Source organism: Mustela lutreola, chromosome 2 (assembly GCF_030435805.1).
Source record: "Mustela lutreola isolate mMusLut2 chromosome 2, mMusLut2.pri, whole genome shotgun sequence".
Taxonomy (NCBI): domain Eukaryota; kingdom Metazoa; phylum Chordata; class Mammalia; order Carnivora; family Mustelidae; genus Mustela; species Mustela lutreola.
Window position 1 is genome coordinate 13,313,880 of NC_081291.1, and position 15,362 is coordinate 13,329,241.

The following is a 15,362-nucleotide window of genomic DNA, read 5'->3' on the forward strand; positions in this document are numbered from 1 at the left end:
TTCTGAAGGTACATCCATCAGTGAAGGATGATAGAGAAAATTTCACTTAATAGTTTATTAGCTAGCTTTGCAACATTTACATATTATACCTTATAGGATATGGGCCCCGATTCCTTCTCTTGCCCTACGCTCTATAAATGATAGGGGCAGCTTGCTTAAGACCAACTGCTTTGAAAACCCCACATTTCTGGGTCTGCTCAGTACTACTTTCGAGGCATATTAATAAGGGTGAACATTTTTTGTGTATTGGGTACTGTCACTAAGCTATTTAATTCTCTCGACAGCCAGCTCATTTTGCAGAGCAAAGATTGAGGCTCTGTGAGATAGGGTGACTTACCCAAAGTCACACAATGAGTAACTGGTACCCAGTGGTTTGCAGCTGGTCTGCCTGGTCCCCATGGTCACCCTCGTCACTCTCCTACCTGGTCTTCTATAGAGAACGGACCCCTTATGACACTGGAAGGGGGATAGGTGCCCAAGTGAAGATGCTGACATTCAGAGACATTAAGAGATTTGTCCAAGGCCACAAAGCAAGTGAGTGAATGAGTATCGGGTAGATTCGAATACATTGTAATAAAATACAGTGCAATCAAATAGATTGTAGTCTACTATTTGATGGCAAAGATGTCTGGCAAAAAGTCACAGGTGGTTCAGAAGCTGAGATCTGTGGACTGTGGCCTTAAAGGCCCCTCCTCGGTTGCTTCACAATCTCTCCTGCTCCACTAATAATATTTACCGAGTTCACTCTGGGCTAAAACTAATACTAAAGCACGTGACATCTGTGACCTTTTCAGATCTTGGAATTCCCCTCTGCAGGTGGGTTTAGTTGTCATCCCCATATTGCAGAGGAAGCAAGAGGGGCTCCAAGAGTTTAGAATTTGTGTGTAAGCTAGTAAGGGGCATAGGAAGGATTTGACCCCATGCAGCCAACTCTCCAGTGGGTGAGATCGGATCTCTGTAGCCCCTACTTTCTCATTAGTGCCCTGCCCTCCACCCCCAAAAGGCACTCTGCTGGCTGTCCAGTTTGTCCACGCTGTGGTGAACAGGATCATCCCAACTTCCAATGGCTTCATCGCCCCCACTAGACACGGCTATCTCATCCGTGAGCGTTTCCAGTGCCCTTCGTCGAGAACGTCACAGCAGGACCCTCTCAAGAACTTCAAGAAGGCGGTGTGGAGGGTCAAATCCAGACAGAGAGAAGAGCTGGCAGCTGCTGCCGGAACACCCCAGGACTTGAGATCAGCAAGTGCCCAGGGAAATGAGTGCAAATCGAACAAACGCTCCCAAGTCTGCCTGCTAGTGTAGAACTCCCAAAAGTCATGGGACTCCAGTGAGTTAGCCCCATTCAGTCTGGTTGATGCAAAGAGTATGTATGTGCTGATGTATATCTGGACCCAAAGCATCAGGTTATATAATTCAAACCCTGTTTCTCACCACCCTTCCATTCTTCTCTCCTTTTTGGCTGTAGTCAAAGACCAGCTACCCACAGGTCAACAACATGACAGCCAAGGTCAGTAGAAAAGAGACCTTCCCTGTTGCCAGCCGTCTGAACCAAAGCACTGGCCCTGATTCTATGGGCCCCAGTGAGCTTCTGCACCTGTCTCTGGGAGAATGCAGTGCTGTGATGGGCCCGTCTGACCCAGTGCTCACCAGAGCTAAGGATGGAGTCAGTAGCATCCAACCCAGATTGCCTGAGCTTGGGAGAGGCTAAGCCTGGGAGGGGACCTAGGGTGCTGGTACAAGGCAGCGGGAGGATGGAGGGATGTGAGACTGATCAAACCACAGATGTGGACCACAGAGCTTTATAATTTATAAAGCATCAGGTGTTATTTTCTGACCTCTATCATAGCCCATACTTCAGCGAGAGTGGGAGTATCCATATCCGTTCTAGATGAGGAAACTGAGCCTTGGTAGGTAGCTGTGATTTGGTCAAGCCTCAGGCGCAAGAGCTCTGGGAAATGAGAACCAGGAGACATCCTGTCCCTATCCTGTTTATCCACTTCCCTCTGATTTTAGTCTCAGAAGCATGACCATTCCATAGGTGACAAGTCCAATGTCCATGGGGCCAGCAAGTAATCTAGGTGATTGCCATGCACCTGGGGGAACAGTTGAGAATAAAGGAGACCCTAGACCACGTGGAGGATGTGTGTTCTGCCCTGGGTGGATATGGGCACCCCGACTCCACCTCAGAATAGCCATGGGGAAAAGCGGGAAGAGCTACCTGCTGTTGTAAGCAAAGTCGGAAACCCAGACTGTTATGCAAAATGTTCCCACTCTTAGAAGTTGGCGATTGTCTCAAATTTACATCCACAGGCACATTTAGCCTATGTGTCTCTCGTTCAGGAGGCAACTTCATGACCCAAACCAGCATGAAAACAAGAAATCTATTTTAGTTCTTCTATCCCTACTCCCTGGTTCCCCAACTTTGAGGATAAAGATGGTCTTTTATCTAAAAAACTGGAAGCTCTCGGAAGTGGACAGAAAAAGTCACCAACATCTCTTTGCTGAGCTTTTCGACCATCTCTACTCTCCCCAAGTTCAACAGAGGAACTGATTCTGTTTCACTGAAATGGATCTTTCTTCTTTGCCCGTAGCCTTCCAAAAGCCCCCCCACCCTTGCTTCTGGGGCTTTCACCATAAATAGGAAAGTCCAAACTTCAAGGTGCTATTCCCTCTCCCCTCTGTTGGCTTCCAGACAGTTTTAGAAAAACAACCTTAGAAACAGAGGCTTCGAAGCGAGGTGTGACCCTATTGACTTCTTCAGTCATTTCCCAAACTAGGGTTCCCAGGGAGGCTTTGGCAGTTCTGCAGATGTTAGCATCAAATTCCATTTTGAAAAAAATATTTTAAATTGTAATTTTAAAATGCATGGCCAGCTGGATGAGGCAGCGGGTTTTAGGATACTGGACTAACTTAGGATTCTCCTGCCATCTTCATTTAACTGAGATTTTGATGGGAGCTCTTGAGGAAAGCTACTCTTTGGGACCACCCCTCAGTGAAATGGGAGCTTTGCCCAATGCAGCAAGAAAGTGGACATTGTGACAGAGTAAGATTTCAGCTAAAACTTCGGGTTTAAAATGTGTGTGTCCATCTCAACAACCTCAGTGAGAATCCATGGCTTATAGTAAATACTACTTTGAACGGAGGAGAGAAATTTTACTAATAAAATGCAACTCTGAATTGTTCTGTTGGAGTTTTTTGCAGCGAGCTCTCATTCGAGAAAGAAGTTAGGTTGCTAAGAATGTTTGACAAGCTCTGTACTTTAACGAGTGACTTAGCCGGAAGTCTCCAGCCCTGGCGGGGCCAGGATGAAAGCAAGATTATCAAAATCCCCGCCTCACTGTCCTACACAAAGCAGGACCGTGTCATGGAGCATCCGAATTGGGATGCTTTTGAGAGGAAAAGGTGGGACTTTAAAAGATTACCCCTGGGGCACCTGGGTGGCTCGGTGCGTTAAAGCCTCTGCCTTCGACTCAGGTCATGATCCCAGGGTCCTGGGATCGGGCCCCACATCGGGCTCTCTGCTCAGCGGGGAGCCTACTTCCTCCTCTCTCTCTGCCTGCCTCTCTGCCTACTTGTGATCTCTGTCTGTCAAATAAATAAAATCTTAAAAAAAAAAAAAAGATTACTCCTGACAGCTGAAAAAAAAAATTGGACAGTCCCGAGATGAGTGGAATATACACCCTTCTAGTTGCAGTATATATGAGATCCCTGAGACTTTTTAAAATTGAGATATAATTAACATATAACACTTTATCAGTTTCTGGTATATGACAGAAAGATTTAATATTTGCATATATCACAAAACAATAACCACAATAAATGTAGTTAACATCCAGCACCACACATAGTTATACCTTTTTTTTCCTGTGATGACAACTTTTTTTTTTTTAAGATTTTAAGATTTTATTTATTTTTTTAAAAGATTTATTGATTTAGGTAATCGCTACACCCAACATGGGGCTCAGACTCATGACCCGGAGATCAGGAGTCACATGCTTCACCCACTAAGCCAGCCAGCTACCCCTCGTGATGAGAACTTCTAAGATCTATTCTTAGTGACTTTCAAATATACCTTACAGTATTACTAACCACACTCACCGTGCTGGACATGACATCTCCAGAACTTACTTGTCTTATAACTGGATTTCTCTTATAACTTTTGACCACCTTCACCCATTTTCCCCACCAACCCTATTCCCCTGCCTCTGGTAACCGCCCCCCCCCAATCTGTTTTCTGTATCTTTAAGTTTAGGGCTTATTTCTAACATTTGCCTGATCACTGTCAATCTTCCGCTAAAACATTTCAAAGTAAGAGCCAGACTGGATGAGAGTACTGAGGCACTCATCTCAGGCACAAAGCTTTTTTTTCCTTTTGCATGAAAGAGAGAGAGAGTGCCCACGAGGGCTGGGGGGGAGGGACAGAGGGAGAAGGGGAAAATACCAATCAGGCTCCACATTCCACGTGGAACCCAACACATGTCTCGATCCCACGAGCCTGAGATCATGAACTGAGCTAAAAGCAAGAGTCAGACGCCTAACCAACTGAGCCACCCAGGTGCCCCTCAGGGGCTGAAGGCTTTAAGGGTGTAGCAATCAAAGTAAGTGATATTTTATTACTATTCTTTAAAAAAACTCAAAATGAATTTTAAAAATGCATCCTGAACAAAATATCAACATTTTAAATTAAAGATGGGATCTGACCCTGCACTGGAGTGAACTGGCCTAACTTGCCTCGTCCTCATTTTGACTCTGGTGATGTCAAGACTCCTCACCGCCAAAATACATCGGGAGACGGCTTTTCGGGAATAAAGTTATTCTCGAACGTAACCGCGCACCTATGAAAACAAACAGTTGTTACTTCGTATTTAATATCTTTCAGTAGGCATCCCTAAATTTCCTGCTCAGCCCTAAAACATCTTTTATAGCTATTTTTTTTTTTCAAACTAGGATCCAATCAAGATTTGTTCACGGGTGGCACATGGTTGTTTTGTTCTTTTAGTCTCTTGCATTCTAGAGCAGGCTTGCCACCTGCTTTTGTACATAAAGTTTTATTGGAACATGGCCACACCCATTCATTTACATACAGCCTAGGGCAGCTTTCTTTAGTGACAGGGAATGTACAGTTCCAAAAGCCAATACAGCCCTTTACAGGAAAGTGCGATGATTGTGATCTTAAGGCTTGATTAGATTCAAGGTAAACCTTTTTTTTCTTTTTAAGATTTTACTTATTTGACTGACAGAGATCACAGCAGGTGGCGGGGGTGCGGGGGGAAGGGGAGCAGACTCCCTGCTGAGCAGAGAGTCCGCGCTGAGATCATGTGGGGCTCAATCCCAGGACCCTGAGATCATGACCTGAGCCAAAGGCAAAGGCTTAACCTACTGAGCCACCCAGGTGCCCCAAGGTAAAATGTTTTTTAACAGATTTTTTTTTTTAAAGATAAGGCAGGAGGAAATCTTTTTTTTTTTTTTTTTTTAAGATTTTTGTTATTTATTTGTCAGAGAGAAAGCGGAGCACAAGCAGGGAGAGCAGCAGAGAGGGAAACAGGCTCCCTGCTGAGCAAGGAGCCCCATGTGATACGGGGTTCAATCCAGGAACCGACCTGAGCCGAAAGCAGATGCTTAGCCAAGTCATCCAGGAGTCCCAACAGATTTTTTTTAAGACTTTATTTATCTACAGGGGGTGGGGGGGAAGAGAGTGTGCATGTATACATGCACACACAAGTGGGGGGAAAGACAAGCAGACTCCTGGCTGAGCAAGGAGCCCCATGGTGGGGGGGCTCCATCCCAGGACCCCAAGATCATGACCTGAACTAAAGGCAGGCAATGGACTAAGACACCCAGGTGCTCCTAACAGAATTTTTAAAGCAGTTTTAGCTTCACAACAAAATTGAGTGAAAGGCACAGAGATTTCCCATGTACCCCAAGCTCCAACATATGCACAGCTCCCCTTTACTATCAAGTGGTACCTTAGTTACACTTGATAAACCTACATTGATACATCTGTTAAAAAAGAAACAGCTGGGGCGCCTGGGTGGCTCAGTGGGTTAAGCCTCTGCCTTCAGCTCAGGTCATGATCTCAGGTTCCTGGGATCGAGCCCTGAATCAGACTCTCTGCTCAGCAGGCGGCCTGCTCCCCCCCACCCCGCCGCCGCCTGCTGCTCTGCCTACTTGTGATCTCTCTCTCTCTGTGTCAAATAAATAAATAAAATCTTAAGAAAAGAAACAGCTGGCCTAGAATAGTCACTTGTGCTAAGCTCCACATCAGCAAAGCAACACTTAATACCTAATTTAATAGCTCTTCCCAGGACTGGAATCTTAACCAGTCGGTCTGGAATTTGCTGGTCAGCCCTAGTGAGGTAATCCACCTGATGGAGTCCCTCCAGCCCCCAAAGAAAGATAAGATCATCTGTTTTTTCTTGCCCCGCTCTGTCTATAATATCTTTCCATTTTTTACTGCTCCTTAGCGCTCGTCTCTGTTTGCTAGACAGGATACTGCCCAATTCGTGAATCACTGAATGAAGTCAACTCGATCTTTAAATTTACTTGGTTGAATTTTGTTTTTTAACACATCATAATCACAAGGTAAACATTTTTGGCAAGACGACTTCAAAAAGGATTAGGTAGACATTTTTACAAAACGAAGTACCGCTCATTTAGCAGCTGCGAATGATAACTCACAGTTTCTGTGGGTTGTAAGTCCAGGCTCACTGTGGCTGGGATTTTTGCTCAGGATCTCACCAGCCGGGCTGGGATCTCGCTGAGAGGCTCACAGCCCTCCTCCATGCTCATTCAGATTGTTGGCAGCCCTGAGCTCCTCATTGCTACAAGACTGTAGACCTCAGCTCTTAAAGACTGCTCTTGTCCACAGGCATGCACAACGTAGTTAGTTCCTTATTTAAGGCCAGCAGGATTTCACCTTTCTGCTGTTTCAAGGCTCTGACCTCCAGACCGTCTTTCAAAGGATGTTCCTAATTAGGTCAGGCCCACCCCAAGGAATCTCCTTTCTGGTGAACTCAAGATCAACCCAAGGGGACCTTAAGCCCACTTCCAAAATCCCTTTACCTTTGTCATGTGGTGTGACTTAGTTGCAAAAGTGAAATCCATTATACTCAAAGGTCCTGCCCCCACTCTAGGAGGGCAGGGTAGGAAGGGTACACATACCAGAGGTGAGAATCTCGGGGCCTGCTTTATAATTCTGCCACAACATGATTCTGGACTGTAGAGATTTTGGTCATAAAGTTTGCCATCTGTAAAGACTCAGATTAGTTCAATAGTAGGATCCTTTGAACTTGTCTTTCTAACATTGCCAGAACACTATCCAAAGAAAGACCCACCTATGAATCTTACCACAGTGTTATCAAGCTTGTGAAATGGTGGGAAATGTGTGTTGGTCCATCTAAACCGCCAGCTTTAGGGGTGCCTGGGTGGCTCAGTCGTTAAGGGTCTGCCTTCGGCTCAGGTCCTGATCTCAGGGGCCTGGGATCGAACCCCTCAGCGGGCTTCTGCTCAGAGGGAAGCCTGCTTCTCCCTCTCCCACTCCCCTTGCTTATGTTCCCTCTCTCACTGTGTCCCTCTCTGTCAAATAAACAAACAAACAAATCTTTAAACTGTCAACTTTAAGGTTATTAATTTTGTCCGTGTAGATGAAAACAGTAAAGGAAAGAAACTCAGCATTTTGTATGCTTTATAAAAATAAGGGTGAAAGATTTTTTGTACTACTCTCCACATGTTGAATACACACACACACACACACACACACACACGTGTGCACACACACCCAACGTAGAATAGCCTTGTGGTTTCCTGTTCTCCAAATGACTGAGGGCTTCCTCAGACCACATGAGATCCGTAAAAAAGAATGGAAAACTACAAGGGATCCTTGAAATGCAAACAGACTCATACTCCTTGCAGGCAGGGAGGCATGGAGTGAGGACCCCCACGGTGTGTCAAAAGCCCACGCAGTGCAGTTGGCTCTCCGGGACAGTGACTAACAGATTGCCCGGAGGCGCTGGTGTAAGAGTGACAGTCTAGACATCTGGTGGCCTCGAGGGGTTCAGGCGGCCCTAGCTGATGTTCATACAGGAATGCACTGAAACTGAGCTGAATCCCTTTCTGGGCTGGGAGCCACGAATCCTCGAGGCTTTCTTCCTCCTCATACCCCCCCCCCCATCTACCCAGCACCACACTCTCTCTGCTTTACCTTCTGATTATTGCTCCCTTCCTCCACCCTTCTCTCCATCTCCACTGGCCCCCTCCTGGTCTCAGCCACCATCATCCTTCTAAATGATGAAACAGCCTCCCCGCAGCCTCCCTGGCCCCCCTCCAATCGCTTCCCGGCAGAGTAGCCGGAGCATTTGCTTCCAAATTCAAAGCTGCTCAAACAGCAACTCGGAGAAAACCCACGCGCGGTTTCTACCGGTGCTAAATGCCAAGACCAAAATTTTTAACTCAGCCCATAAGGATGAGTGGTCTGCCTCTTCTGGCCTCGGCACCCCTACCCTGCACCTCCCCGTCCCCACCGCCAGCCTTGGACTCTTCTGCCATCCCACAACTCTGGTGTCTCTGTCTTGCCCTTTCTAAGCTCAAATGTACCACCTTGCTTCCCTTCGCAGGGCTCTCGTACAGCTGTTCCTTCTGACTTTCTTTCTTCCTTTCTTTCTTTTTTAAGATTTTATTTATTTATTTGAGAGAGAGAGAGAGTGAGAGAGCGCGAGAGCTTGAGAGGGGGAGGGGCAGGGGGAGAAGCAAGCTCCCTGCTGAGCAAGGAGCCCAATGTGGGACCCGATCCCAGAATCCAGGGGATCATGACCTGAGCTGAAGGCAGATGCTTAACTGACTGAGCCACCCAGGCACCCAAACTCCTTCTGACTTTCATGGTGAATGCCTACACAACCCTCAGAACTCACCTAGAATGCCACCTCCTCTGGGAAGCCTTCCTCATCCCCTGCTAGACCAGGTTAAATCCCCAGAGGTGGCAGGTAGCATTTTCCAAAAATGGTCATGGCAGTATTTTCTGTCCCCTATGCTATTCCAGAACCTGGCCATTCCTCAGGTTCTGGAGTCTGTTTGCCCTCCTTTTGTACTTGACTTTTTATTTTTTTATGATTTATTTATTTGAGGGGCACCTGAGTGGCTCAGTGGGTTAAGCCTCTGCCTTCAGCTCAGGTCATGATCCCAAGGTCTTGGGATTGAGCCCTGCATGGAACTCTCCGCTCAGCAGGGAACCTGCTTCCCTTTCTCTCTCTGCCTGCCTCTCTGCCCACTTGTGATTTCTGTCTGTCAAATAAACGAAATCCTTTTTTTTTTTTAATTTATTTATTTGAGAGAGAGAGAGAGCACAAGCAGGAGGTACAAGGAGAGGAGAGAGGATCTCACTTAAACTGCGTGCTGAGTGTGGAGCCCCATGTGAGGTGTGATCTCACGACCCTGAGTTCACGACCTGAGTAAAAACCAAGAACAGACTTTTTAAATTTAATTTTATTTATTTATTTGACAGAGAGAGATATCGCAAGTAGGCAGAGAGGCAGGCAGAGAGAGAGGAAAGCAGGCTCCCCGCTGAGCAGAGAGCCCAATGCAGGGCTCGAACCCAGGACCCTGAGATCATGACCTGAGCCAAAGGCAGAGGCTTAACCCACTGAGCCACCCAGGCGCCCCAAAACCAAGAATAGACTTAACCAACTGAGCTACCCAGATGCCCTGAATTTAGGAGGGACTTTGTAACAGTCACTATGGAAAGACTACCATGGAAATTCGACTTCTGAGGCTGGATCAGGACAGTGATCCAGGTTCTCTCAGGACAATCGTTCTTAGAACTCAGCTGCCACAATGCTCCGGCTGAAAAGGGAAAGGAAGGGACTTCAGGTAGGGAAAGACTAAGGGTCCCAATTGGGTTCTGAGGGTATTTCAGGTATCCAGACACTGGGACAGAACAAAAATAGAGATAAGGGAAGAAAAACCAGAACCCTTATCCCAACTGCTAGGGGTAACGTGTTTTTCTAGTAATTACACTGTAACCACAGAAAATAGAAATTAACCAGAAAAAATGATCAGGCCTCAAAGGAGACGTTAGATTAATCAGACCTAGCAAAATAGATCTATAGATCCCAGATGTCATAAGAAACAAAGACTCTCATACAACGTATAAATGTCATGTCTGGCTCCAGACCCACTGACCTAACTAGCCACTGGCAAGTTTCCTGGTTGAGTCCTAATAAAAGGCCAGAGATGAAAAGCCCTCACTGGCAACCCTACCGGGACCCCTCTTGCTCTTGAGTGCTTTTTCTGTATCTTTGCTTAATAAAACTTGATTGCTTTGCTCACCCTCCTTTGTCAGCGAGACTCATTCTTCGACTCTGTGAGACAAGAACCTCACTCTCCCGCTTCAAGGCTGCATGTCGTACTTGCAGGGAGGTATTCCTGGGAACAGCCATGGTGTGGGTTTCAATCTACAACCAGCAGCAACTGACAAGATGTGTGAGGGAGCAAACCCTCAGAAGATTCCAGCCCCAGCCTTCCAACTACCCAGCGACCAGAGCCATGAGCTTTCCCTGCCCAAGTGCTCAAATTGCAGGTTGCAGGGCAAATAAATGTTGTCGTTTCAATCCTCTAAATCTTGGGGTGGTTTGGGACTCAGCCACAGTAACTGGAACAAAGTAAGTGTTAATACTTACATCTTTTCTTTGAAGGAGCTATTACAGTTCAAACTGCATTTTGTGTGTGTGACTATTTGATCCCTATCTTTCTGAAAACACTGAGACCTCTATGAGGGCAAGAGTCTTGCCTGTTTTGTTCACCATTCCAATCCTGACACGGAGCTTGGCAAGCAATGCACTCCCTGCCAAGGTATTCTTAGCTTTCCCGCGCTTCCTCACGTATAAAAAGAAATGCCATTTGGTCATTGTGTGAAAGTGCATTCATTTGATAAATGTTCACAGTTGTAGCTCTCTATCAGGAATCTGTGTTAGAGTTGAAGCACAAAAAGGAGGTGATGGGGGTGGGGCGCCTGGGTGGCTCAGTCGTTGGGCATCTGCGTTTGGCTCTGGTCCTGATCCCAGGGTGCTGGGATCGAGTCCCGCATCGGGGCTCCCTGCTCCCCGGGAGGCCTGCTTCTTCCTCTCACACTCCCCCTGCTTGTGTTCCCTCTCTCACTGTGTCTCTGTGTCAAATAAATAAAGCCTTAAAAAAAAAAAGAAGAAGAAGAAGAAAGTGATGTACTGGGGAGGGTGGCAAGGGCGGGGGGAGTAAATTAAGTTGTGCTTTGAAGAATGCATAGGACAGGGCTTCTGACAAGAGAAATGGTGTGTGCTGACCCATGGGGCCAGGGAGCAGCCAGGCTGGGCAGGCAGAGAGGGTATGTGGAAAATTCCATAAGAAAAGGTTTGTAAGGGCCAGGTTCCTGCTGATGTGGGAAATATGTTAGGGTTCAAGAAAGAATTTTTTTTTTTAAGATTTTATTCATTTATTTATTTGACAGAGAGAGAGATAGTGAGAGAGGGAACACAAGGGAGCCTGCTTCTCCCTCTCCCAAGATAATTCTTGAGACAGCTTTGGTGCAAAACAGGTGAGTTTATTAAAGCATGGGGCGGGACCCATGGGCAGAAAGAGCTGCCCTCCGGGCCAGGAGGAGTGGCTGATTATATACTTCCAGGTTGGGAGGGGGTTAGGGATAGCATAAGTCTCTAAGGAATTTTTGGAAGCAAGTTTTCCAGGACCTTGAGGGGGCTGGCTATTGCTGGGAAAGTCATTTATTACATCTAATAGAATCTGAGTCATGAGACCCTTCAGATGTATATTGGTGGGTCATATGCTTGGGATGATTGCCTACATGTATCTTGGGGGTTAAAGATAAAGGAAGTTTCCAAAGGAATTTTTATATGTTAAAGTAGATTTACAGGATCCTGGGGATCAGGCTAAGACTGCTTTTTGCCCTTAACAAAGTAGTAACATTGAGCAGTTGAGTTCCTAGAGGAAGTTCACTCTGCCTGTTTCAAGGACTTGTCAATGGGCTTTAAGTATTTGAGAAATTTAGTAATTTTTCTTCTTAAGAGGCTCCTGAACTGGTCCACTGGGGAAATGATGTGATCAGGGCTAATGAAGTGAAGATAGGAGAAGGGAACTAAGTCTAGAGCCAGTTAGCAAAAAGTGCACTTGGCAAGGCAAGGCCCTCTGTAGTGCTGTGTGCCCCTGGCCCGTTGTCAGATCAACCCTCTAAACCAGGGATCCACAAATATTTTTCAGTAAATATATCAGGGTCTGCACATCTTAGGATCTGTCACAGCTACTCTCCTTGCTCTCATAGTGCAAAAGTAGCCACAGATGATAGGTACACAAGTGGATGCGCCTGTATTCCAATATTATTTTAGACACCGAAATTTGAATTTCAGAGATTTCACGTGTCACGAAATAGTCTTCTCTTTTGAAATTTTTCTATCTTTAAAAAATGTGAAGACCGTTATGAGTTCGCTAGTGGAGCTGGGCAAAAGCAAAGGGCAGGTCTCAGTTTGCTCAGTTGCACTATATAAGGAATTGGTTAGCATTTCAATTTTGGGAGTAAGATCCCAGGGCAAGTCCTACAAGGAGCCACGCCCCCTCGTGACATAATCAAGCCCCGCCCCTACGGGGCGGAGCCTGCGCGTGCGCGGCCGGCCCTCGAGCGGGGGCGGGGCGGGCCGCGGCTCCGACTTCCAACATGGCGCACGCTAGCGGCGGCGGCGGCGGTGGCGGCGGCGGTGGCGGAGGTGGTGGCCCCGCGGGCCGGGGGTTGAGCGGCGCCCGCTGGGGTCGCTCGGGCTCCGCGGGCCACGAGAAACTGCCGGTGCACGTGAGTGCTGCCCCCACCCTCCCTCAGGAACCCTGTCGTCTGGCCCCCGGGCCGATGCCCCTCGCCCGGGCCCCGCCCGGCCCCGCCTCGGCCTCCGCTCCGCACGGCCCCGGACCCCAGACCCCTGACCACTTACCTCAGCTCCTCGGAGGCTCGGCCCGTACCCCTCCCCGCCAGGGACCCTTGTCCTCCGTCTCCTCCTCCGCCGACCCCCGCCCATCGGGACCCTCCCGCTCCCCGCAGGTGGAGGACGCCCTCACCTACCTGGACCAGGTGAAGATCCGCTTCGGCAGCGACCCTGCCACCTACAACGGCTTCCTGGAGATCATGAAGGAGTTCAAAAGCCAGAGGTACCCGCAGGACCCCTCCTCACCCCGGGGGGGGGCGCCCTGGGCCGCGATCCGGCTGAGCGGAGTGGGAACCCCCATCCCGGCTGCTTCTCCGCCCCAGTCGGGTGACCTTGCGCAGGTCGTGGAACCTCTCAGAGCCTCAGTTCTTTCTGAAGAACGGGAGTGGAGAGTACCCCCCTGTGGAGCTGTTGTGGGGATTCCTGGAAGAAGAGCAGGGATGGGGTGAGGAGAGAGCAAGAGAGAGAGAAGTCCGCAAGCAAGAGAGTCTGGTTGTGTCTTTACTCAAAATGATTTTTAAAGGAATTTTGTTCACCAAGGATCTTTTAAAATTAATTTTAATTTGTTATAAGCACTACATCAGAATGTTATTTGTCTTGAGTATTGAGTGTTTTGGCGCTCTCTCCCCCTTAAATCTTGTCAGCAAGCTGAGTGCCTCACCCAGGGGCACCCTAGTGCCTGGCCTGTTGGACAGTAATGCGCATAAAATGCTCTGTAAGGGGCCTGGCACATAGAAGGGGTTTAAAACACATTGGCTGATTTTGTAGGCACACAGTCAGGAGGGTTAGAACTAGGTGGGGGACCTAGTTCTAACTAGCCATGATGGGGGAGATCATCTGACAGGAGGCTCACTTAGGCTTAGAGTGGGCCAGCTGCTTGCCCAGACCAATCTTAGGGGCGGTCAGGACTAGACATGGGCACTCTGACTCTTAGATTCTCAGTGGTCACATCCCCAACCCGGCTGCTTCCCCCCCACCCCCACACACTCTGAGGAAACATGGCAGGGCTGGCCTGGTTTCCTTCCAGGAGAGACAAGCTAAAGCCTTGAGAGGGGTCTCCCCTACAGCCATAAGGGAGACCACTGGCATTGTTGTGCAACCCCTGCTTGCGGGGCCTTTGATATTTATGCCTTGCTGTCACTTGCTGGGATTAATGCCTGTGTCATAGTTCATCACCTTGCTTAGAGGGCCTCCTGCCACTACTTGGAGTCCCGGCCTTTCCCTTGGTCTCCTGGCATTTTCAGAACTGAGGGTGGGTGTGCTTGGAGTGTTTGGGGGAGATGTGCCATGCAAATGTCCTGTGGTTCTCGCTGGGAAGGCACAGGGAGCCCGAGCCTGGCAGCTGGGGAAGTAGATGACACATTGGCTGAATCACACTGGTCACGTTGCAGGGTGCTTTGTTGTCCTTCAAGAAGCTCATTAGGTGGCACTGCCAAGCGAGTTGGGAGTAGATTTGGCTTTCCATGTGCTCCCCAGGACACTTCTGCCCACTCTCCCTCTTTTTCCTTCCAGCATCGATACGCCTGGAGTCATCCGACGCGTGTCGCAGCTCTTCCACGAACACCCTGACCTCATTGTTGGATTCAACGCTTTCCTTCCCCTCGGGTACAGAATAGACATTCCCAAGAACGGCAAGTTAAACATACAGTCGCCTCTGTCTAGCCAGGTATGCCGCTCTGGTGGTCTGAGGGATGTGGTCCTGACACTTCAGCCCTGGTACTCAATTACTTAGCTCAGGCAGCCCGTCTGTGTCTTATTGCCGGAAAGTCAGTGAAGATCCAATCTTTGTCTAGACACAGTGCTCACTTCTAATGCAGGTCAAAATAGATCAGAGTCCCTACCCAGCCACCTGTTTACCCCACACCAATCCCTTTGGAGGATTCAGATCAAGAGTGGATGTGGTTGTTTGTGTCTGGGGGGCATTGTCTTAACAGTTCTATGTCCTGTCAAAATAACCACCCACCGTCATCATCAGGCTCTTACCCTGATGCTCTCCCTGTGAGCGCGCCAGGCAAGCTGCACTCGGACTCAGGCATGGGGTCTCTCTGATCATCCCAGGTACCAGCCACACAATAAAGCAGTTGAGATGTATGTGAGGATAGCCGTTTTGTCATTGCTGGGCTACATTTCGTTGCCAGTAGGGTCCTTGGCTCAGCTTCGGCTTGTGGCTTTGGTTCCTTCTGTCTCAAGTGGCGGCTTGCTGCTTCCTCTGTCCGTGCAGTCCCTTCTTGCCCAAGCCCACCAGACCCCCTGAGAAAACAGAAGTCTGTGTGAGCTTTACTCTTAACAAAGTAGCCACTGCCTTTCCTCCCCCTTGGCCCCGTTGCCGAAATGCTGTTGGGGGTGGGGCGGCTATCCAGTGCGCCTGGAGATGTGTACAGCATCCCTGACTCCACCCACAAGGCCCTGGCC

The 15,362-nt window shown here is 48.3% G+C and overlaps 2 protein-coding genes across 5 annotated transcripts in view; both read left to right on the forward strand.

Annotated features, from left to right (window-relative positions):
* The window catches only part of NWD1 (NACHT and WD repeat domain containing 1), a 63,297-nt gene extending 59,731 nt beyond the window's left edge, over positions 1–3,566 (forward strand). For all 3 annotated transcript variants that reach the window (XM_059160383.1, XM_059160385.1, XM_059160384.1), the window contains one exon: positions 1,004–3,566. In XM_059160383.1, coding sequence (XP_059016366.1) covers positions 1,004–1,305 — 302 coding nt within the window. In that variant the 3' untranslated portion in view covers positions 1,306–3,566. The remainder of the gene's footprint in view (positions 1–1,003) is intronic.
* Positions 3,567–12,675: 9,109 nt separating this feature from the next.
* The window catches only part of SIN3B (SIN3 transcription regulator family member B), a 34,641-nt gene continuing 31,954 nt past the window's right edge, over positions 12,676–15,362 (forward strand). For both annotated transcript variants that reach the window (XM_059160386.1, XM_059160388.1), the window contains exons 1-3: positions 12,676–12,823; positions 13,067–13,173; positions 14,463–14,616. In XM_059160386.1, coding sequence (XP_059016369.1) covers positions 12,692–12,823; positions 13,067–13,173; positions 14,463–14,616 — 393 coding nt within the window. In that variant the 5' untranslated portion in view covers positions 12,676–12,691. The remainder of the gene's footprint in view (positions 12,824–13,066; positions 13,174–14,462; positions 14,617–15,362) is intronic.